This window comes from Nomascus leucogenys, chromosome 14 (assembly GCF_006542625.1).
Source record: "Nomascus leucogenys isolate Asia chromosome 14, Asia_NLE_v1, whole genome shotgun sequence".
In the NCBI taxonomy this organism is placed as follows: domain Eukaryota; kingdom Metazoa; phylum Chordata; class Mammalia; order Primates; family Hylobatidae; genus Nomascus; species Nomascus leucogenys.
The window spans coordinates 49,676,182-49,700,603 of record NC_044394.1 but is presented as its reverse complement, the minus strand read 5'-3'; the positions used below and the strand labels follow the sequence as shown (position 1 = coordinate 49,700,603).

At 50.2% G+C, this 24,422-nt stretch overlaps 1 protein-coding gene across 1 annotated transcript in view; it reads right to left on the bottom strand.

The window, feature by feature from the left end:
* Positions 1-12,104: 12,104 nt before the first annotated feature.
* Positions 12,105-24,422, bottom strand: part of LOC115838251 — a 17,751-nt gene continuing 5,433 nt past the window's right edge. The window contains exon 5 of the mRNA XM_030827094.1: positions 12,105-12,605. Coding sequence (XP_030682954.1) covers positions 12,379-12,605 — 227 coding nt within the window. The 3' untranslated portion in view covers positions 12,105-12,378. The remainder of the gene's footprint in view (positions 12,606-24,422) is intronic.

Genomic DNA, 24,422 nt, shown 5'->3' with positions numbered 1-24,422 from the left:
CTTCTTTTTAACTTATTTTTACAAAGCATAGGCTTATGATGACCCCATTTTACTCTTTGTTCTAAGTAGGATTTTGACACTCAGAGTTCTAGGTAGAACCTTTGGGTAGGTTCCAAGGAAGGGACAAATGCTGCTTTTATAGAAAACTCAAAAAAAACAGCCATTCACCTGCTTCTTGGGAGAACAGATTGCCTTTTGCCTAAGGAATATGAAGTGTGCAGATTTGCTTTCTTTTCTCACTGTGGAGTTGGTCTGTGCATTTTGTTCTCCACTAGTTTGCAAGGCTAAGTTATATTCACTTTTTTGACAGCAAAATGGTAAGAACACTTCTGACTCGTCCTGGAAGATATTACTTAACCTTTTGAAACATGTTTTTCATCGAGTCAAATAACTTGACTGAAACTGCACATAGAATTTCTTCTAAAGGTGGTGCGAGTGTTCATCTTGTCTTGTTCTGGGATTGTCAGATCTGAACACATTGTCCTCCAATTCTCTGGTTTCTAGAACAGACGAGGCTGCCACTCAGCACCAAAGCTAAGAGAAGGATTGAAGTGAGTGGGAATCACTAAAAGAGTCCTACTGGCCTTCTTCCTGGGACTGCAGAGCCAGCTGTCCTTTGCCCTTCCACTCCCAGCTCCCCAGTCCTGGACCTGGGAAGACTCCCCTGCTCCGGCCCTCCCTGTCTCTCTGAGAGGCCTGGAGAGCAGAGGCCTCTAGAGCTGGTCACTGTCTTGTTTACTACCTGAAACGAAGCCTCTGAGTTTTCTGTTTGTGCAACAAGATGATCTGCTTGGGGAAGAGAAGTCATGGGCCACTCATTAAGACAGCCAGTCCCAGGGGAAAGAGAAATGGGTGAGGCCTGGGATGTAGGAGCTCCTTCTGGCTCCAAGCTGGCCTTGCTGCTATACCTGGGACAAAGAATGACTTCCTCAAGCCCCTTGAGCTCACCTATAAACTGGCAACTATGCGATCTGACCTGCTCATCTCATGGAATTGTCGCAAGACTCAAATGATCAAGCAAGTTTTCTAGAAAACATCTGGAAAGAGGCAGCCCAAACTGTCCAGAATGGCTTCTCTAGGGAAGAGGATATGGGAGCGAATGGAGAGAACTGCAGTTATTCTGCTTTTGTCTTCAATTAATTCTGATCTTGTTTCGAAATATTTTAACAAATATGGATTCCTTTTGTGATTGAAAAAGTTTGTAGGCCAGGCATGGTGGCTCACACTTGTAATCCCAGCACTTTTGGGAGGCCAAGGCAGGAGGATTGTTTGAGCCTAGGAGTTTGATACCAGCCTGGGCAATATAGAGGGACCCCGTCTCTAATTTAAATAATAAAAAATAGGCCAGCACAGTGGCTAATACCTGTAATTCCAACACTTTGGGAGGCCGAGGTGAGAGGATCCCTTGAGCCCAGTAGTCTGAGACCAGCCTGGGCAACAGAGTGGAACCCCATGTCTGTAAGTAATTTTAAAAATTAGCTGGGCAGCTGGGCGCGTTGGCTCAGCCTGTAATCCCAGCACTTTGGGAGGCCGAGGCAGGCGGATCATGAGGTCAGGAGATCGAGACCATCCTGGTTAACACGGTGAAACCTCATCTCTACTAAAAATACAAAAAATTAGCCAGGCGTGATGGCGGGCACCTGTAGTCCCAGCTACTCGGGAGGCTGAGGCAGGAGAATGGCGTGAACCCGGGAGGCGGAGCTTGCAGTGAGCCGAGATCGTGCCACTGCACTCCAGCCTGGGTGACTGAGCGAGACTCTGTCTCAAAAAAAAAAAAAAAAAAAAAAAATTAGCTGGGCATGGTGGTGCGCACCTATAGTCCCAGCTACTTGGGAAGCTGAAGTGGAAGGATTGCCTGAGTTCAGGAGGTCAAGACTGCAGTAAGCCTTCATTGTACCACTGCCCTCCAGCCTGGGCAACAGAGCAAGATCCTGTCTCAAAAAAAAAAAAAAAAAGTCTGTAAATGTTCACATGTATGTTATGTAATAATGTGTTTTGTGGTCTTCAAAAGTCTCCAGCCCTGCTAAGCTGCCAGTTACCCTTCTTAGCCTGTGTTGTTGGTTGCTTAGTTCAGAGTCGCTCACTTCGGTTTCACAGCATGACAGGCTGAGCCCACAGATATTTGAAACCTGAGGGTGTTGATGAAATCAGCTAGGATGGGGACCTGGGTTGAGGTCCCCTCCATGGCTTCCTGTTGATTGTGAGTCTGGCTCCTGCCTCCTTCCTCTGAGCCTCCCAGGCATGGGGCATGTGTTTCTCCCTGGCTATCTGGCGAGTCCAGCCTGCAGGCAGGCACTGTGGTGCCAGAGAGAGCGCTGCTGCTGAACAGAATAGAGTCAGCACAAAACACATTAAAAAATCAATTGCTGGGGCAGCACCCCACCAGAGTAAGGGACCTGGGCGCAGAGTTCATCCTCCCAAGGACCTGGTGCAGCTGGGGGCTCAGGGCATGCCAATGGCTCAGCAGGTGCAGTGGCCAGCCTGGCCAGAAGTATTCCAGGCACAAAGACATAGCCAGGGACTGGCGCAACTTCATCGGGCAGCAAGGAGCAATGGGGTCGTGTACCTCTATACGTGCTTAGTTGCTGTTTGGAAGCCGCTTGCAGGTGAAATGCATGTTCTGATCTCCCCATGTGGCTGAGATCCATCCAGGGCAGGCCTTCCCTTCCCCAGAGCCCCTCCCACATCTGAGGAAATAGCTGAGGGTGCCACCCGTAGAGAACCCAGGATACCCCGGGAGCAAGAAAAGGCACCCAAGAAAGAGACCACCGCTGTTCCTAATGGGGCAGTCCTGACTGTCACTCTGACCAATGACAGGAGCGCAGAACCCCTAGGACCTCTCTGTGGAGTGGGGAGAGAGGGCAGGGAAGGCAAGGAGCCCAGCCTCTCCAGCCAGCCCCACCAACCAGGTCGCATTCACAGATGAGCTCGTTGGGGGCTCACTCAGGAATTCACCTCCTGCCCCCAGGCTCTGCAGACATTTTTGGGTATGGTGGGGGTGGGATTCCTTGTGTGCTGAAAACAAGTTCTTTTTTTTTTTTTTTTTTGAGACGGAGTCTCGCTCTGTCGCCCAGGCTGGAGTGCAGTGGCGCAGTCTCGGCTCACTGCAAGCTCCGCCTCCCGGGTTCACGCCATTCTCCTGCCTCAGCCTCTCCGAGTAGCTGGGACTACAGGCGCCCGCCACCACGCCCGGCTAATTTTTTTGGTATTTTTAGTAGAGACGGGGTTTCACCGTGGTCTCGATCTCCTGACCTCGTGATCCGCCCCCCTCGGCCTCCCAAAGTGCTGGGATTACAAGCGTGAGCCACCGCGCCCGGCCGAAAACAAGTTCTGTCCTGTCGTCCTGCCACTACCTGGACCTGCGGGGGAGGGGGCACCAGGTGTCCTGCGCTAGCGGCTGTTCCGAGCCTGAGGGGGGCTGCAGCTGCTCAGTGAGCAGGGTGGCCCCTGAGAAGGGGCATGAGTCAGTCCTGAGTCAGCACCACTCAGAACCCCACCCCGCTCCCCTCCTGAACAAGTCCAGCACATGGGGTTGGGACACAGACACGAATACTCCATCCAACGAACTGTCTCTGATTGGAAACACAAAACTCTCCCCTCTTCCATCAGGTGCCCAGACAGAAACCATCTCATGCAGAGAGCATCCTGAGGCCCTACCTCCTCTCCAGTTCATGGCTCAGCAAACTTTTTCTGTAAAGAGCCAAATAGCAAACATTTTCAACTTCATTCTTGACCACGTGGTCTCTATCACTATTCAACTCTGCCAGTACAGCATGAAAGCAGACAGACAATAAGGCAACAAATGGGCATGGCCACGTTCCAATAAAACTTTATTTATACAAACAGGTGGCAGGCTGGATTTGGTTTGTGGACTGTAGTTTGCTGACCCAGCTGTAATTCGCCAGGCACCTCCTAGGGCAGGTCTGAGCACCCTTTAGGATCAGCCGTCCTCCCAAATAGCTGGGACCACAGGTGTGTGCTACCACACCCGGCTCATTTTTTTATTCTTTTATTTTTATGTATTTATTTTTTTGAGACAGGGTCTTTCTTTGTCGCCCAGCTAGAGTGCCGTGACATGATCCCTGCTCACTGCAGCCTCAACTTCCCAGGCTCAAGCAATTCTCCTGCCTCGGCCTCCTGAGTAGCTGGGACTACAGGCACGTGCCACAAAACCTTGCTAATTTTTTTATTTTTTGTACAGCCGGGGTTTTACCACGTTGCCCAGGCTGGTCTAAAACTCCTGAGCTCAAGCCATCTGCCTGCCTCAGCCTCCAAAAGGGCTGGGATTATAGGCATGACCAATTATACTCTGCCTGAGTTTGCCTTTTTTATCCCCATTTTACAGGTGAGGAAACTGAGGCTCAGAGAAGGAACAACCTACCCAAGGGAACATAGATTTAGCTGTAGTCAAAAGGAAAACATGGGGCCAGGTGCCGTGGCTCACGCCTGTAATCCCAGCACTTTGGGAGGCTGAGGTGGGCGGATTGAGGCCAGGAGTTCGAGAACAGCCTGGCCAACATGCTGAAACCCCATCTCTACCAAAAATACAAAAATTAGCCAGGCGTAATGGTGCACACCTGTAGTCCCAGCTATTCAGGAGGGTGAGGCAGGAGAATTGCTTGAATCCGGGAGGCGGAGGTTGCAGTGAGCCAAGATCGCACCACTGCACTCCAGCCTGGGCGACAGAGTGAGACTGTATCTCAAAAGAGAGAAAAAAAAAAAAAACACAAAGGAAAATATGAAAGCCAATACACACGAAGAAAAGGACAGGAGTGGGTGAGGAGCCTTGGGAGCTTCCACAGACAAAAGGCAGGTAAGAAGCTTTATTGGGAAAACTACGGCTTCATGTTTTGCAGAGGAAGAGGGCAGTGCCTCTGAGCCACAATGGGCTCAGCTGGGGACCTGTCTCTTGTACACCTGCCAGGCTTTCCTGGGAAGCTGACGGCCCTTGGTGGAAAGGCTCCTTGGGGGTTTGTGGGATGAGCATCCCAGTGGCTGCATAAGGGGTGGGTAGCATCGCTCACTATTTAATAGTCTACCTGGAATCTCAGAATGTGACCAATTTGGAAATAGGGTCTTTACAGATAGAATTAAGGTAAGGGCTAGGTGCAGTGCCTCACACCTATAATCCTAGCACTTCGGAAGGCCTAGGTGGGCAGATAGCTCGAGCCTAGGAGTTTGAGACCAGCCTGAGCAACATGGCAAAACCTCGTCTCCACAAAAAATACAAAAATTAGGCAAGTGTGGTGGTGCACACCTGTAGTCCCAGCTACTCAGGAGGCTCTGAGGCAGGAGCATTGCTTGATCCCAGGAGGTGGAGGCTGCAGTGAGCTGTGACTGTGTCACTGCACTCCAGTCTGGGCAACAGAGTGAAACCCTGTCTCCAAAAAAAAAAAAAAAAAAAAACAAAAGAAGGTAAGGACTAAGATGAGATCATACAAGATTAGGATGGGCCCAAAATTCAATGAGACTATCCCTATAGGAACCAAAAAAGGACATAGTGAGACTTACAGGAGAAGGCCCTGTGACAATGGAGCAGAGATTGGAACACCAAGGATTGCTGGGAGTCCCCAAAGCTAGAGGAATGGAACACGTTCTTCCTAGGCACCTCCAGAAGGAACCCACCCTGCCCACACCTTGATCTTGGACATCTTGCCTGAGAACTGTGAGAGGATAAATGTCTCTGTCTCTGAAGTCACCCAGTTTATAGGAACTTCTTTCATCAGTGACAGGAAATGAATACTTTATGTGTGAACTTTGGGTTTTTTTTTTTTTTCTTTTTGAGACAGAGTCTTGCTCTATCACCCACCCAGGCTGGAGTGCAGCCTCCTGAGGAGCTGGGATTACAGGTGTAGGCCACCACATCTGGCTAATTTTTGTACTTTTAGTGGAGACAGGGTTTCACCATGTTGGCCAGGCTGGTCTCAAACTCCTGACCTCAGGTGATCTGCCTGCCTCGGCCTCCCAAAGTGCTGGGATTACAGGCGTGAGCCACCGCGCCCAGCATTTATGTGTGAACTTTGGAGGGTGGTTCCCAATGTCCCTGGTTCCCAGCCACTCTGAGGTCCCCAATGATGATTGTAGAATGAGAGAATGGACAGAGAAAGGGACAAATAAAGAGAGAAATCAGCTGGCGGGGCAGGGGATGGCTTGGGAAGCCGGGGAGCAGTGCCAGTTTAAGGGAAGCCACTGCAGGGGGCCAGCAGGAGGGGCGAGGCCAGAAATCACACAGGTGAGGCGAGGCTGGCTGTGCACGGCACCGGCACCGGCACCGGCTTCTCTAGGCCTGAGAAATGCAAACAGGTGGAGCTGTGGCCAGTTCTTTAACCAAGAGATAGCCAGTTCAATGAAAGGCTTGTTTGGTTGGCTTTGGTGCCTGTGCCTGCACAGCTGTGCAGTGGACAATCAGAAGCCACGCCCATGTAGCCACCCAACTGCCTGGTCAGGGCTGTGGGCAGGATATGGGAGGGAGGCCAGGCTGGATGGTGGCCAGGGACAGTCCTCTGTATCTTGGCCCTGGCCTTGGTGGCCCAGGGCTCTAATCCCCATTGCACCAGGCAACCCAGCAGCACCTGGACAGCTAGGGAGGGGCTAAGGTTGCTCAGCGGCTTTTCTTTTCAGGGGTCTCTGCTGCTCCCCACACTCTCCAGCCAAAGCCAGGACCCCTACATTGTCACAGTGACAAACCTTCTAACCTGGGCAGCTCAGGAGGCTTAGGAGTGGGACTGGCCCTCATTCTGGGTGGTAGCGGGCATCACTTCCTCCCCTCCCTGTCACTGCCCCATTGATGGGTAGAGTCGCTTTCTCCACCACCCCATTCAATCTGGGGTGTCTTGACCAAGAGAATATGGTGGTATCAGCATGTGACTCTGTGCCAGATGCACCTGGAGGCCTGGAGAGAACTGGCAATGTCTACCTGCTCTTGAAGCCAGGAGCTTACATTTAAGAAGCCTGGGGCTGGGTGCAATGGCTCATGCCTGTAATCCTAGCATTTTGGGAGGCCAAGGCAGGAGGATCATTTGAGTCCAGGAGTTGGAGACCAGTCTGAGCAACAGTGACACCTCATCTCTACAAAAAATAAACAAAATTAGCTGGGTGTGGTGGTACATACTTGTGGTCCCAGCTACTCGGGAAGCTCAGATGCGAGGATTGCTTAGGCCTGGAAGGAGGCTGCAGTGAGCTGAAATTATGCTACAGCATTCCAGCCTGGGCAACAAATCAAGACCCTTTCTCAAAAAAAAAAAAAAAAAAAAAAAGGCAGCAGCAGCCAGGCTGTACTGCTGAGAGGCCACGTGGAGGAGCCCTGAGTCACCACCTTGGACATCCAGCCCAGTTGAGCCTTCAGATGACCACAGCCCCAGCTGCTATCTGCTTGCAACTACCCAGAGATCCCTGAGGAAGAACTGGCCAGTTGAGCCCCATCAACCCACATAACCATGAGAGAGAAAAATGAATTGTTGTGTTAAGCCACTAAGTTTTGGGGTAGTGTGTTCACACAACCGTCCCCTTTCCCATCCTCATTCACTGGCTAGTTGGGGGCCACAAGGACCCCCAAGCTCCAGAATCCACAGCCCCTCATTAATGATTTGACCTAGTGGTATCCCTGGTGAGACCAGCCCGGGTGACAGGGTAGAGTTGCTGGGTGGCACTCCTTCTGGGGTTGATAGAAATCTTTACATTAAAACCCACAAATATTTGTAAAACAGTTGGATGTTTGCAGCACTCTGAGGAGTAAAACAGCACACAATACCTTTTATTTGAAGAGCAGTAATGAGTGTTCCCAGCACTCTAATATATTTCATCACATTTCACCCATGACAACCATGAAAGGCAGCTGGGCAGGCATCCTCTGTTTTGTGATTGAGCAGGAAACTACATTAAGGCCACACAAATAGAAATGGCAGAGCCAGAGCTAGAAGCCAGGTTGTCTGGCTACCGGTCCGCAGGCCTCCTTTCACTGCATCCCTGTTGTCTGCAAACCATCTGGAAAGCAGTTTTCTTTTTTTATTTTTATTTATTATGTATTTATTTTTCTTTCTTTTCTTTTCTTTTTTTTTTTTTTTTTTTTTTTTTGAGACGGAATCTCACTCTGTCACCCAGGCTGGAGTGCAGTGGCACAATCTCAGCTCACTGCAACCTCTACCTCCAGGGTTCAAGCAATTCTCCTGCCTCAGCCTCCTGAATAGCTGGGATTACAGGCAGGTGTGCCACCACACCCGTCTAATTATTTTGTAATTTTAGTAGAGACAGGGTTTCACTATGTTGGCCAAGCTGGTCACAAACCCCTGACCTCAGGTAATCCATCCACCTCAGCCTCCCAGAGTGCTGGGATTACAGGCGAGAGCCACCACACCCAGCCTATTTATTTATTTTGAGACAAAGTCTCACTCTGTTGCCTAGGCTGGAATGCAGTGGCACGATCTCGGCTCACTGCAACCTCTGCCTCCCAGATTCAAGTGATTCTCCTGCCTCAGCCTCCCGAGTAGCTGGGATTACAGGTGTGCAGAGCTAATTTTTTATATTTTTAGTAGAGATGAGGTTGCACCGTGTTAGCCAGGCTGGTCTCGAACTCCTAGCCTCAAGTGATCCGCCCATGTCAGCCACCCAAAGTTCTGGCATGAGCCACCACACCTGACCTTATTTTATATTTTAGAGAATGGGGTCTGGCTATGTTGCTCAGGCAGGCCTCGAACTCCTGGGCTCAAGTTATCCTCCTGCCTCTGCCTCCGTAAGAGCTGGGATTACAGGGGTGAGCCACCACGCCCAGTGGAGAGCAGTTTTCGACTCGGACAGGCCCCCTTTCCCAGGCTGGAGGAAGGACAGGCAGTAGCCATGAGCCCTGGAGTCAACTTCCTGGATCCAGCTGTGGCTCTGCCCTTAGTTAGGATAACTTGGCAGGTAGTTACTGAAGCTGTAAAGGGAGATGCCATTTACCCAGCTGTAAACGGAGATTCACTGCTAGAGAGAGCTCTACTGCTGAGACCTGGTGAACCGGCTCCTCTAGGCCTAAGAAATGCAAACAGGCGGAGGACAGGCTTTGGGGGCTGCCTCAACTGACAGACCACAGCGGAAGTGACCCTCTGTGATGCTGAAAGCCAGATCAAAGAATGCGTGCTGTCTGCCTTGCTCTCCAGGAAGCAGTCGGACTTCCCTAAGGCTGCCACGCACTGAGGAAGTCCTAACTAGCCACAGGGAGAGGCCCTGAGGCCGCATGAAGGAAGCAGGACACACAGATGTCTGCCTGTCCCCTGCTACCTCAGCCCCATGCTGTCCCAGCAGCGTGCACTGCCTGACTGTACCTGTCTGAAAGACCCAGAGCTCGAACCTGGTCTCTACAAAAAACAAACAAAATTAGCTGGGCATGGTGGTGCATGCCTATAGTCCCACTACTCAGGAGGCTGAGACAGGAGGATCGTTTAGGCCTGGGAGAAGGCTGCAGGGAGCTAAGATCATGCCCAGCCAGGCCCTGCCTGGACTCCTAGCCCAAAGAAAGCACAGGAGGTAATAAGACGGTTGTTGCTGTTTGAAGCCACTATGTCTGGATGTTATTTGTTCCACAGCAACGTCACATAACCGGGACAGGGTGGCTGGGGTAGGGTGGGTTGAAATGTGTCCCACCTGCTCCCCTAAAAGATCAAAGAGGGAGAGACAGAGATGTTCACCTGGAACCTCGGAAAGTGACCTTGGTTGGAATAAGTGTCTTCACAGATGTAATTAAAATGTGGATCTTGAGATCAGATCATTCTAGTTTAGGAGAGGTCCTAAATTCAGTGACCAGTGTTCTTATGAGACAGAAAAGGAGAAGACACAGGGAGACACAGAGATGTGGGAGGCACAGAGATGAGTCCACGAGAGCACAGAGGCAGAGACTGGAGTGATGCGGCCACAAGCCAAGAAACACCTGGAGTCCCCAGAAGCTGGAGGAGGCTAGGAAGGATCCTTCTCTTGAATCTTCAGAGGGAGAGTAGCCTGGCTGACACCTTAATTTCAGACTTCTGGTCCCCAGAATGGTGAGAATGAAATTTCTGTTGTTTTAAGCCACTAAGTTCATGACAGTTTGAGTTTTTTGTTTTTTGTTTATTTGTTTGTTTTGGGGCAGGGTCTCGCTTTGTTCCCCAGGCCGGGGTGCAGTGGCATGATCTCGGTTCACTACAACCTCTGCCTCCTAGGTTCAAGCGATTCTCCTGTCTCAGCCTCCCGAGTAGCTGAGATTACAAGTGCCCACCACCACACCCGGCTAATTTTTGTATTTTTAGTAGAGACGGGGTTTCACCATGTTGGCCAGGCTGGTCTCAACCTCTTGACCTCAGGTGATCCACCAGCCTCAGCCTCCAGAAGTTCTGGGATTACCGGCGTAAGCCACCATGCCTGGCTAGTTCATGGTAATTGCTGTGGCAGCCCGGGGGAATTAGCACAGGGGGCTAGAGGTTCCCACACTGCTGTCATCACAGTGACTGTATTTTACAACTCCTAAGTCAGATGCAGAACTGCAAAACAGGATGCTCCTCGGGGAAATAAGAGGACAGCAGCTTTGTAATCAGGTGTCCTGAGATAATGGAAGATGCCTACTGGCCACAGCTAGAGTGAGACCCAGAGGGCCAGAAGGCTCAGGGCAAGAAACACAGGAGAGGCTCGCCATCAGGATGCAGTCTGTCTCTCACAGCTCCTTACAGAAAAGCTCAAATGAAACAAAAATAAGCAAAAGTATGATTGACCCATGGGGGGCCTCAATTTCTTCATCCTAGAGTTTAGATCATCTCTCTCCAATACCCACAGTGCATCTTTTTGGCAGAATGTAGGTAGCCAAAAACCCTTCCCCCAAAGATCTTGTGTGGATTTGGGATTAAATCCCCACCTGGATGGAGTTGGGTGTTTGGTTTGGTTTGGTTTTAGAAATGGGGGTCTCCCTTTGCTGACCAGGCTGGCCTGCAGTGGCACTATGATAGCTCACTGAAGCCTTGAATTCCTGAGCTTAAGCTATCCTCCTGCCTAAGCCTTCTGAGTAGCTGGGACTGCAGGTGTGCACCACCGCACCTGGCTAATTTTTAAATTTTTTTGTAGAGACAGGGTCTTACCATCTTGCCCAGGCCATTCTCAAACTCATGGGCTCAAGTGATCCTCCCACCCCTCCCAAAGTGTTGGGATTACAGGAGTGAGTGAGCCACCGCACCCGGCACTGTGGAGTTGGTTTAACCAAAATACAATTCTCACCATAAATACATTTTGACTTAAAGATATTTCCACCTGTATGGTGGCATTGCACCCGGCCTCGACTTAGACTTTTTCAACTTTATAATGATGTGAAAGCAATGTGCATTCAGTAGAAATCGTACTTCAAGAACCCATACCACCATTCTGTTTTTCACTCTCAGTACAGTACTCAGTAAATTACATGAGCTATTCAACACTTAATTATAAAATAGGCTTTTTGTTAGATGAGCCCAACTATAGGCTGAAGTTAAGTGTTTGGAGCATGTTTAAAGTACGCTAGGCTAAGCTATGATGATTGGTAGGTTAGGTTTAACAAATGCATTTTTTTTTAGAGACAGGGTCACCCAGGCTGGAGTGCAGTGGCACAATCATAGCCCACTGTAACCTTGAACTCCTGGGCTCAGGCAATCCCCCACCTCAGCCTTCAGGGCAGCTGGGACTACAAGTGCGCACCGCCACACCCAGCTAATTTATCTTTAAGTTTGTATAGAGATGGGGTGTCATTTTTTTTTTTTTTTTTGAGATGGAGTCTCACTCTGTCACCCAGGCTGCAGTGCAATTGTGCGATCTCAGCTCACTGCAACCTCTGCCTTCTGGGTTCAAGCAATTCTCCTGCCTCAGCCTCCCGAGTACTTGGGATTACAGGAGCACACCACCACATCTGGCTAATTTTTTCTATTTTTGGTAGAGACGGGATTTCATCATGTTGGCCAGGCTGGTTTCGAACTCCTGACCTCAAGTGATCTGCCCACCTCAGCCTCCCAAAGTGCTGGGATTACAGGCATGAGCCACCGTGCCTGCCTGGGTGTCTCTATCTTGCTCAGGCTGGTCTCAAATTCCTGGCCTCAGGTGATCCTCCTGCCTTGGCCTCCCAAAGTGCTGGGCTATAGGTGTGAGCCACCACAAATACATTTTTGACTTAAAGATATTTTCAACTTATGATGGCTTTATTGGGCTGTAACCTCTATGTGAGTAGAGGAGCGTCTGTTCTTCCTCTGAAACTACAATCCTGTATGTATCTTAATGACTGGTTGACATTTCTGTCTCAGTGATTAGATGAGTGTCTAGGGGGCAGAGGTGGTGACTCAGTTTCCCTGGTAACTTGTGCCTGGCTTGCTGGAAGTATTCATTAAGTATCTGTAGAAATGGGCCTGACACATCGGGAAGCTACAGTATGAAGGGCCAAAGGGACCTACCTGAGCTCACCTCGCTCACTGGAGGCAGAGCTGGGACTAGTAACCAATTCCCAATGCAGTCTTTTCCTGGTGTGCACGTCCAAGTGCCTGGTTTGGCGGAGGAGTCAGTGAGCACCAGGAATGAGGGGCTGGGTGGTGTTTCTTGGAGGGATGCCAGGACTCTGCCTAGAAACAGAGCTTTCAGAGAAATGGTGGCTTCTGAAACATAGAGGAAGACATGGGGCATAGAGATGTTTGGGACAGTCGGGTGGGAAAGTTCTGGAGCCAAATCGGCCTTAGGAGGATAAAACATCCGAGGAAGAAATCAATGGAGACAAATTCTGTGGGCAGAATCCAGAATCCACTGAAAGCCATGAGGACCCTCCAGTAAGAGAAGGCATTCACAGCTTGGAAAAATGGCCTAGGTATCAAGGACTTTCAAAGTGACTTAAGGAGCTGGGTGTGGTGGCTGGTATGTGCCTGTGGTCCCAGCTACTCAGGAGGCTGAAGCGGGAGGATCACCTGAGCCCAGGGGTTCAAGTCTGCAGTGAGCTATGATCATGCCATCGCACTCCAGCCTGTGTGACAAAGTGACACCCTGTCTCAAAAAAATAAAAATAAAGGCCGGGCACGGTGGCTCACTCCTGTAAACCCAACACTTTGGGAGGCCGAGGCGGGTGGGTCATTTGAAGTCAGGAGTTTGAGACCAGCCCGGCCAACATGGTGAAACCTCGTTTCTACTAAAAATACAAAAATTAGCCGGGTGTGGTGGCGGGTGACTGTAATCCCAGCTACTCAGGAGGCTGAGGCACAAGAATCGCTTGAACTCAGGAGGCAGAGGTTGCGGTGAGCCAAGGTCGCACCACTGCACTTCAGCCTTGGTGACAGAGTGAGACTCTATCTCAAAAAAATAAAATAAAATAAAAACAAACAAATAAATAAATAAATACACAAAGTGGCTTAAAAGAATTGCCCGCTTATGCTGCTATCTGTTGATGATGTCACTGACAAGGCAGGCCAGTCTAATCATCACTCTTTCCTCAGCTTCAGGATCATGATTTCTCCCAGCACCACAGTAATGAAGGTGACACTGACTCATAGGTACACAGGGCTTTTCACGTCATAAAGCCTGGGTTGTAGGTTAAATTGTGCCCCTCACCGTCCCTGCCCAAAGATATCTGAAGTTCTAACCTCCTGAAACTGTGAATGGGGAAGTTCTAATCCCCTGAAACTGTGAATGTTACCTTGTTTGGAAATAGGGTCTTTGCAGATAAAATCGAGTGACAATGAGGTCACAGTTGATTAGGGTGGACCTAATCCTATAGGACTGGTGTTGTTATAAGAAGGCCAAGTGAGGAGACACAGAACATAGGGAGGCCATGTAACAACAGAAGCAAGCAAGCACGGAGGCTCACGACTGTAATCCCAGCACTTCGGGAGGCTGAGGCAAGAGGATCGCTTTAGCCCAGGAGTTCGAGAGCAGCCTGGGCAACATGGCGAAATCTCGTCTCTATGAAAAATACATAAAGGAGCTGGGTGTGGTGGTGTGTGCCTATGGTACTAGCCACTCGGAAGGTTGAGGCAGGAGGATCACTTGAGGCAGGAGCCTGAGGCTGCAGTGAGCTGTGATTACACCACTGCACTCCAGCCTGAGCAACAGGGCAAGACTCTGTTTCCAAAAAAACAACAACAGCAGGCCGGGCATGGTGGCTACGCCTGTAATCCCAGCACTTTGGGAGGCCGAGGCAGGCAGATCACGAGGTCAGGAGATTGAGACCATCCTGGCTAACACGGTGAAACCCCGTCTCTACTAAAAATACAAAAAATTAGCTGGGCATGGTGGCGAGCGCCTGTAGTCCCAGCTCCTCGGGAGGCTGAGGCAGGAGAATCGCTTGAACCCAGGAGGAGGTTGCAGTGAGCTGAGATCGCCCCGTTGCACTACAGCTTGGGCAACAAGAGCAAAACTCTGTCTCAAAAAAAAACAAAGTAAACTATTGGCTGGATACGGTGGCTCATGTCTGTAATCTCAGCACTTTGGGAGACTGAGAGGCAGGAGGTTCGCTGAAGGCCAGGAGTTCAAGACCAGCCTGGGCAACATGGCAAGAACCTATCTCTATAAAAAAAATTAAAAATAAAAAATTTAGCCAGGCATGGCGTGCCTGTGGTTCCAGCTACTCAGGAGGATCACCTGAGCCTGGGAGGTCGAGGCTGCAGTGAGCCATGTTTGCATCACTGAGCTCCAGCCTGGGTGACAGAGCAAAACCCTGTCTCAAATATTGGTTGGGCATGGCGGACACCAGTAATCCCAGCACTTTGGGATGCTGAGGCAGGAGGATCACTGAAGGCCAGGAGTTCAAGACCAGGCTGGGCAATACAGTGAAATCCCATTTCTACAAAAGAAAAATCAACTATCACTTGCTAGCTATTGACCTTGAGTAAGTTGCTTCAGCCTTTTCTGAGTCTCCTCATGTGAAAGCATAACTGTATCTGCCTTATAAAACTGCCGGAAGGCCGGGTATGGCAGCTTATCCCTGTAATTCCGGCACTTTGGGAGGCCAAGGTGGGTGGATCGCTTGAGGCAAGGAGTTGGAGATCAGCTTGGCCAACATGCTGAAACCCTGTCTCTAATAAAAATACAAAAATTAGCCAGGCCTGGTGGCTCACACCTGTAGTCCAGGTACTTGGGAGGCTAAGGCAGGAGAATCAGGAGAATCACTTGAACCCAGGAAACTGAGGTTGAGTGAGCCACTGCACTCCAGCCTGGGCAACACAGTGAGACTCTATCTCAAAAAAACAACAACAAAAAGACTGCTGGAAGGACCAAAGGAGTTAATATTTAACTTCTAATGGTCCCTGTGGCATAGTAAATGTGAGTCATTATAATTTGCATGGATGACTAAGGAGCTCAAAAGTGGTGAAAAGACAACTCCAGGGCAACATAGCCCATGACTCATTGGTCAGGCTGAGTCCTGAACCTGGGTCTCCTGGCTCCCTGTACAGTGCTCATGGTTCAATGGAAACCTGGAACTAGAATGTCCAGTGAAATCCAATGCTCTGCGTGACTGTAACTTCTGTTATTCCCTCCTGTGTGGCAGGCTGTTTCAGCAGCTGTGCACTGTCTCCCATCCAAGTACTAATCAGGCCCAACCCTGCTTAGCTTCCTAAGATGAGATCGGGCGCGTTCAGGGTGGTATGGCTGTAGACGTAGCCATGCACTGTCAACAGCTGGCTATGCACCTGTGCTGGGGTGGGGAGGGCAGCCAGTTGGGTCAGACTGTGGCTCTGTGCCTGACCCTGGGAAGAGAGAGCCCCTTGGCCCCTGCAGGAGGGGTGTTAAGAAGGTGTGCTAGGGCAGGCAGACAGCAGACTGCATAGCCTCTGAGAAGGGCTTTTCTGGATCACATTTCACTGCCAGAGTGGGTCCAAGGACAGGGAAGGTGCCAAGCTGCTGCTTGTAGCCCTGGTTAGGAAATGGCCAGGAGAGCAGGACAACTGTTTTGAAAGGCAATACGACATTAGGGCAAAAGGGCTGCTGGGAATAAATCCCTGCTGCACAGGCTGCTTTAGTTTAAGCCGACCAAAATGACCTAGGACAGGCCAGGCACGGGCGCTCATGCCTGTAATCCCAGCACTTTGGGAGGCCGACGTGGGAGGATCAACTGAGGTCAGGAGTTCGAGACCAGCCTGGCTAGCATGGCGAAACCCCGTCTCTACTAAAAATACAAAAATTAGCTGCCCGTGGTGGCGGGCACCTGGAATTCTAGCTACTTGGGAGGCTGAGGCAGGAGAATCACTTGAACCTGGGAGGCAGAGGTTGTAGTGAGCTGAGATCCCACCACTGCACTCCTGCCTGGGCGACAGAGCGAGACTTCATCTCAAAAACCAAAAACCCCAAAATGACTTATGATAAGCGGAGGCCCAGGAGCCACAGTTCCCCTAGAAGTGTCTACTCCTTTCTTCTAAGTCTGTGGCTCCTGCCCCACATCTGGGAACAAAAAAGCAGTGAATGGCCAGAGCGATGCAAAGAAAAAAGAGCAGAAACAAGACAAGCTACTGGCCTGTGCAATTCACCTTTGAATGAGCAATATGCTCTATGAAAATTGGATGCAAAGAACCTCCAGGTGTGCTTGTAGCTCTCTAAAGACTCCTCACGGCTAGGTTTTCCTTAATGGAAAACATCAAGGAAGGTTACTGAGTGTGGTTTCTCTGAAATTGCCATCAGGACCTAAAATGCCCCATACTGAGGAGCTCGGATCATTTCAGCTGATTTACTTTTTCTCTGGAGCCTTACCATTTTCTAGAAAGAGGAAGTTAGGAGTGATGGGGCAAGACCAGACAACAGCAGATAATCATTCCATGATAATTGCCTTTGATATCCAGGAAGAGACAACGTGCAAAGAGTCAGCTCCCAAAATATCTTGATAAGATCTTGCCTTTGGGGTTGGCTCATTTTCTCTGTGCACTCTGCCCCTCCCTCCCTAGGGCTTCTCTTTGTGTGCAGCTAACCAAGGCTTCTCACAGCAAGCCTCCCCACTAAGGATTCCATGCTCTCTGACTCTCACTGCTTCTCTCCCCATCAAACCTCCTTTCCCAGGAGTTGGTTTGATCTGATTGCCATCCTACCACACATCATCCAATCACAGCTACAGCTCCTCAGCCCCCAGACTCCACTTTAACGCTTCTGGGAAGCATTTGCTTGTTTTGAAAATTGATTTGGGCCAGGTGCGGTGGCTCATGCCTGTAATCCCAGCACTTTTGGGAGGCCGAGGTGGGTGGATCACCTGAGGTCAGGAGTTCGAGATCAGCCTGACCAACATGGAGAAACCCCATGTCTACTAAAAATGCAAAATTAGCCAGGCGTGGTGGCGCATGCCCATAGTTCCAGCTACTCGGGGGGCTAAGGCAGGAGAATCGCTTGAACCCGGGAGGCGGAGGTTGCGGTGAGCTGAGATCACGCTGTTGCACTCCAGCCTGGGCAACAAGAGCGAAACTCCATCTCAAAAAAAAAGAAAAAGAAAATGGATTTTCACTGGCTCTCAAACTTTATTAGACGTAACAGTCACCTAGAGCACTTGTTAAAATATAAATTCTGATAGACAGGTTTGGGTGTCAAGAACAGTGCAAGGTTAGAGATAACCAAGTGCATGCGTGCTTGTGTCTTTCCACAATGTCAGGCTTTTACTGATGCCAGTTCAATCACAAAAGCCATGAGCTACATGGAGTTCCCAAAGAGGCAATTCTCCTTAGTACTTCCCATTCAATTCTCCTTAGTACTTCCCGTTCACCTGTACTCAGAGCCGCACATACGGGTCCATCAATACTGGAAACCATACATAATAATACACTTAAGCAATATATACACGTTATACATTAACCATTCCACAACAAACAAAGTAGCACTTAACATCGAGAGGAGAGAGATAGGAGAGAGAGTTAACAAACCAGTCCAGCGGGAGCAAAGAAGGCAAAAGGAGTCCTGGTCTGGGCCCTGCTCTTCAGTCTTGCAAGGAAGAGTCTTTGATGTGGTAGAGCCTTCGAAGGCAGAGACTGGGTTCTTATCATGAGGCAGTGCAAGGCTGTGCTAGGACCACTAGAAGGCCTGCTCTTTTTTTTTTCTGAAACAGAGGTTTCACTCTTGTTGCCCAGGCTGGAGTGCAATGGCATGATCTCGGCTCACTGCAACCTCCGCCTCCCGAGTTCAAGCGATTCTCCTGCCTCAGCCTCCTGAGGAGCCGGGATTACAGGCATGCGCCACCACACCCAGCTAGTTTTTGTATTCTTAGTAGAGATGGAGTTTCTCCATGTTGGTCAGGCTGGTCTCGAACTCCTGACCTCAGGTGATCCACTCGCCTCAGCCTCCCAAACTGCTGAGATTACGAGGCATGAGCCACCGTGCCCAGCCGAAGGCCTGCTCTTTTAATGGTTACAGAATCCTTTGGTGAGGACTGATCGTGAGAGTGTGCTTGTTTGTCCATCCTTATCTGGTTGGGTGCAGTCTTTGTTTGTTGATTTATTAAGCAAAACTTTTCTGGGGGTCAGGGGACAGGGTCTCACTCTGTTGCCCAGGCTGGAGAGCAGTGGTGCAATCTTGGTTCATTGCAACCTCTGCCTACTGGGCTAAAGCGATCCTCCTGCGTCAGCTTCCTGAGTAGCTGGGACTACAGGTGCACGCCACCACACCCAGCTAATTTTTGTATTTTTGGTAGAGACGGGGTTTCGCCATGTTGCCCAGGCTGGTCTCAAACTCCTGGGCTCAAGCAATCCATCCTCCGAGGCCTCCCAAAGTGCTGGAATTACAGGCATGAGACACGGCACCTGGCCAAGCAAAACATCTTATTCTCGTTGGGAAAGTACTCTATGAAATATAAAATGAAATGTTTTTCTAAGGTGGAGTTACTTATATTAAGGGTGTTTTATACAGTGGGTAATAGTCTTTTTAAGATTCATTCATTTTTGTTTCTTTGAGACAAGGTCTCGCTCTGTCACCCAGGCTGGAGTGCAGTGGCAGGATCTCGGCTCACTGCAACCTTGACCTCCTGGGCTCAGGCGATCCCCCCCTCTCAGTCTCCCAAGTGGCTGGAAACACAGGCATGCACCACTGTATCCAGCTTATTTTTGTATTTTTTTTAGAAACGGGGTCTTGCTATGTCACTGAGTCTATTCTCAAACTCCTCGGCTCAAGCAATCCTCCTGCCTTGGCCTCCCAAAGTGCTGGATTATAGGCATGAGCCACCACACTGGCCAGGTTTTTTTTTTTTTTTTTTTTTTTTTTTTTTTTTTTTTTTTTGGAGTTTGCTCTGTCCCAGCTGGAGTGCGTGGCGATCTCGCTCACTGCAGCTCCCCCCTTCACCCATTCCCTCCTCAGCCTCCGAGCTGGACTACAGGCCCGCAACACCGGCATTTTTGTATTTTAGTAGAGACGGGTTCACTGTGTGCCAGGTGGTCTCGATCCGACTCGTGATCCGCCGCCTCCAAGTGCTGGATAAGGCTTGAGCACCGTGCCGCTATGGTCTTAATAAAGCTTGCAGGAGATTGCGAAGGAGGTGAACCTAGAACTCCCAGGAACCATGCCCTCATAGGGATGACTTCAGACAGGCATGGGAAGTATTTTGGGAAGGGGGAAAGAGGGCACAAGAAAGGAGGAGATGCCTAATCCTTTAATTATCTTTTCAATAGAGGTAACGCAAAAAACAGGGAAGAATAGAGAAAAAGAAATGTAAATGTAAGGCTCTCGTTTTCTTTTCTTTTCTTTCTTTTTTCTTTTTCTTTTTTCTTTTTGAGATGGAGTCCCACTCACTCACCCAGGCTGGAGTGCAGTGGCATGATCTCAGCTCACTGCCACCTCTGCCTCCTGGATTCAAGCGATTCTCCTCCCTCAGCCTCCTGAGTAGCTGGGATTACAGTCACCTGCCACTACGCCCAGCTACTTTTTGTATTTTTAGTAGAGATGGGGTTTCACCATGTTCACCAGCTGGTCTTAAACTCCTGGCCTCAAGCAATCCACCTGCCTCAGCCTCCCAAAGTTCTGGGATTACAAATGTGAGCCACCACCCCTGGCCAAGGCTCTAATTTTCTTTTTGAGATGGAGTTTCGCTCTGTTGCCCAGGCTGCAGTGCAATGGTGCGGCCTCAGCGTACCACAACCTCCACCTCCCAGGTTCAAGCGATTATCCTGCCTCAGCCTCCTGAGTAGCTGGGATTACAGGCATGCGCCACCATGCCCACCTAATTTTGTATTTTTAGTAGAGATGGGGTTCCTCCATGTTGGTCAGGCTGGTCTCTAACTCCTGACCTCAGGTGATTCACCCTCCTCGGCCTCCCAAAGTGCTGGGATTACAGGCGTGAGCCACTGCACTTGGCCAAGGCTCTAACTTTCTAGAAGGTTTCATTGTGGATCCCTCCATGCCACCTCACCTTGGCCCTACCCTATGCTGATCCCTCTTTCTCCAAGCAGCAGCCAACCTGAATCCTTCATGGGGCATCCACACTGTTTGTATTGTGGCTGTTTCTCCTTTCGTTCCTCATAGTTAACATCCACAATTCTTAAACTTGCCTCCCTGGTTCCCAAGGCCAGTGTGCATCACTGCATTAGTCCGTTTTCATGCTGCTGATAAAGACATATCTGAGACCAGGCAATTTACAAAAGAAAGAAGTTTAATGGACTTAGAGTTCCACACAGCTGGGGAGACCTCACAATCATGGTGGAAGGCAAGGAGGAGCAAGTCACACCTTACATGGGTGGGAGCAGGCAAAGAGAGAGAGCTTGTGCAGGGAAACTCTGACTTATAAAGCCATCAGATCTCATGAGACTTATTCACTATCATGAGAACAGCATGGGAAAAACCTGCCCCTATGATTCAATTACCTCCCTCCAGTTCCCTCCAGCAACACTTGGGAATTCAAGATGAGATTTGGGTAGGGACACAGCCAAACCATATCAATCATTAACCACATTTGGGGGATGTGGATGTGAAACAGGCTTGGAGGCTCGTCAGCTAGAGATTCCGATTCAATGGTCGAGAAAGGGGCCCAGGAATCTGCTTTCTAAACAAACAATGCAACTGGGTCTGAAGCTGTGCACTGATGCTGAAGGAAGTCGAGGGGCCGACTTCATCACCATTTTTGCAAACTGCTTTCCCCACCACAGAATTGTGGAGCAGAGGATGATGAGCCCGGAGCTAGCAGCACCCAATCACTAAGCTCTGCTACCAGAGGCCCTGGGATCTGTGGTTTCATTTAAGCTCCACAGCAAGCCCCAGAGGCAGGGGTCATTGCCCTGGCGTTTTTTTTGTTTTTTTTTTTGAGACGGAGTCTTGCTCTGTCGCCCAGGCTGGAGTGCAATGGCACAATCTCCGCTCACTGCAACCTCCACCTCCCAGGTTCAAGCGATTCTTCTGCCTCAGCCTCCAGAGTAGCTAGGATTACAGGTGCCCACCACCACGCCCAGCTAATTTTTTGTATTTTTAGTAGTGACAGGGTTTCACCATGTCGGTCAGGCTGGTCTTGAACTCCTGACCTCAAGCAATCCACCCGCCTCAGCCTCCCAAGGTGCTGGGATTACAGGCGTGAGCCACTGTGCCCAGCCCATTGCCCCATTTTATAGATAGGCAAGTTATGTGCTCTTTGGACTCCTCTACTGCCCCTCTAGCTCTAAAACTGTGATTCCATGTGGGGAAGTCAAAAACCCAGGCTTAAGCCTAGGCACAGTGGCTCACACCTGTAATCCCAGCACTTTGGGAGGCAGAGATGGGTGGATCACCTGAGGTCAGGAGTTTGAGACTAGCCTGGCCAATATGGTGAAACCCCATCTCTACTAAAAATACAAAAATTAGCTGGGCGTGGTGGCGGGCACCCATAATTCCAGCTACTTGGGAGGCTGAGGCAGGAGAATCACTTGAGCCCAGGAGGCAGAGGCTGTAGTGAGCTGAGATGGCACCACTGCACTCCAGCCTGGGCAACAAAGCAAGACTCCGTCTCAAAAAAAACAAACAAACAAAAACCCAGGCTTAAGCTTTATGCCCGTCACCATGTGACCTTGGTAGGCTCCTCCCACCCTGGCCTCCAGCTTCCCCACAAGGATAACGAAGTCAGCCCCATCATCTGGGGGGTGCAGCTTCTCAGAGGCCAACCCTGGGGCACTTTGCTTTGTTGGAAGTTGAGTTTGATTACAACTCTAATCATTTGTCCCCCAAAGTCAACTTTCTTTTATTGCTTACACTGCAGAATCATCCAGTCTCAAAAAAAGAGATCCCACATAGTCTAGTGGTTAAAAAAAACAATTTTTTAAATAGGAAAATAGACCCTCAGAGGAAATTGGTCACTGGGTTTAACTGGGAGGGATTGTTTCGTGCCTGTGAATGGGTTAATGTACCAGGGTGGGCATGAGTACAAATTATAAAACTAAAGGAAAATGCCGAAAGGCCATGTGAGTGACAGCAAGAATGAAGGCTGTTGCATCCGAGGGCTGAAGTATAGACGCAAGTCCCACTTTAGCACAACCACAGCTGCTATTAAGACCCTCAAACGCACCATCAGTGGTTCTGAATTTTGCATAATGATTGAACTCTGCTGTATCATCAGAGGGGAGGAGAACGGCGTGGAAACCAAAGGGCTGAAATTTCAGCTCCTGCCAAGCCTTCTGGGGCTCCATCACACTCCCAGAATAGCGCGGCTAGGTTCCCAGCAGCCTCGGGCTGCGCCACAGCTGGGCTTCCGGAGAGCGAGACGAGTCAAGCCCCAAGCACTGCCGGGGACAGCTGGGACTGGACACCACCCAGAAGCCAGCTGGCTGACCCTGTCCTGCCCTACTGGAGGCGCCATCTCTGGTGAGTGGGGGCATGTCTGGCTCCTCTGAGGCTCTCCCACCATTACCTGGGAACCCAGCTGAGTCAGGGGTGGCCTCAAATCCCAGGCAAGAGGGTGGCATCCGTGAGTGGGTCTCCTGAAGTCTTTGGTGGCAGTGGCTGGAGAAGGTGTTAAAGGGCTGAATGGCCCTGCAGGCAGGGGAGGCTGCAGTGTGTGCCAGGCGGATGTGACTTTAGGAGGCCAGTGGCCACCAGCAGAATAGGGATGGGAAATGAAGATGGGCGGGCAGGGAGAAGCAGCCCTGCCACAGGCCAGGCAATTGCCCCGTGCAGAACGGTCTTGAGGCTGGCTTCTGAAGGTGAAGGGATTGTTGGGAGAAGGGAGAGTGGCCAAGCCCACTTCTGGCTTGACAACAGTTATGTGTTTTCCAGTGTCCTCCTTCACTCATTTATTCCCTTGCAAGTATTAATTGAGGCAGGGCCCCAGGGGAAACAAAAAGATGGGTCAGGCACACATCTTCCCTTCCCAAGAGCTTATACCTTGGTTGGGGACATAAAGCATCATAGAAATAACCATCGATAAGGCAGAAAATGTCAGGGCTACATAAGAGATAAGAGTACTGGGGAGCACAGTACAGTGAGGTGCAAGTCCAGCGGGCTAAAGGAAGATAGTTCTAATCCACAGCTAGCCACTGAGCCTCTATGAACCTCAGTCTTTAAATATATAAGATGGAGACAATAACATCTGCCTTATGGAGGCTTATAGGGTTGTAAGTATCAAATATATATAAAAGGTGCTTGAAATTGTACAGCAATATACAGAGGTAAGCTATTATGGGTATCGTATTATCCAACTAGCCAGCATCTCTCTGAACTTCTCCGCCTGGAATTCTGGGAGCCACAGGGAGCCCAGGATCTGAGTACTGGGTTCTTGTCAGCAGCAAAGCAAAGTCTAGACCCTGAGCCCTCCTTTCCCCTTATAGAAGGCTGACAGCCTCTCTCAGCTCTTGGCCAATCAATCCAACTGGCCAAGATCGCACCACTGTACTCCAGCCTGGGCAACAGAGATTGAGAATATGGGTTGCTGGGCAACCAGGCAACAGCCTGGTTGCAGAGATTGAGAATATGGGACATGTGAGTGAAGTCACAGGAAGGCAAGTGCGGGGCCGAGGCAGACTCGGAGCAGGCTTCTCAGGCTGGAGTGACCATTTCCTGTGGGGGAACAGGAAGGAGAGGAGGCTGGAGTCAAGGTTAGGTACAGGCTGCAGAGGCCTTGAATGCCAGGCAAGGGAGCCTGGACTTTCACATAAAGGCACCATGAGCCAGTGAAGGTGTTAGGAGTGAAAGGTGGGTGAAGTCAGTGAAGGTCCTGCCCCAGATGGGGGTTTGCAGGGTGACTGGAGAAGACTGCCACCCGGGGCCATCACTCTGGGGGCTGGTGTAGCCACTGCAGCAAGGTAGAAGGAATGCTCCCCCCTGAACTGCCCACAGATTGCGGTGAGATGCTTCCTGAAGGTAGGGGAACAAATTGCAGTGATGGCTACACATTTCCATTTTGATTTTGATAGAGGCGGGTGGACTGAGTGGCCTGGATCCCTGGACCCTTGGCCTTGAGGTCTGGTTCTCAGGATTTGCGCAGTCTGTGGATGGAGGCTGACCAGATCAGAGCAGCTCAGCAGGCCCCGTTCTCTCCTTCCACAGGGAGTTGGTTAGCGGCCACTGAGCCCTGGGCA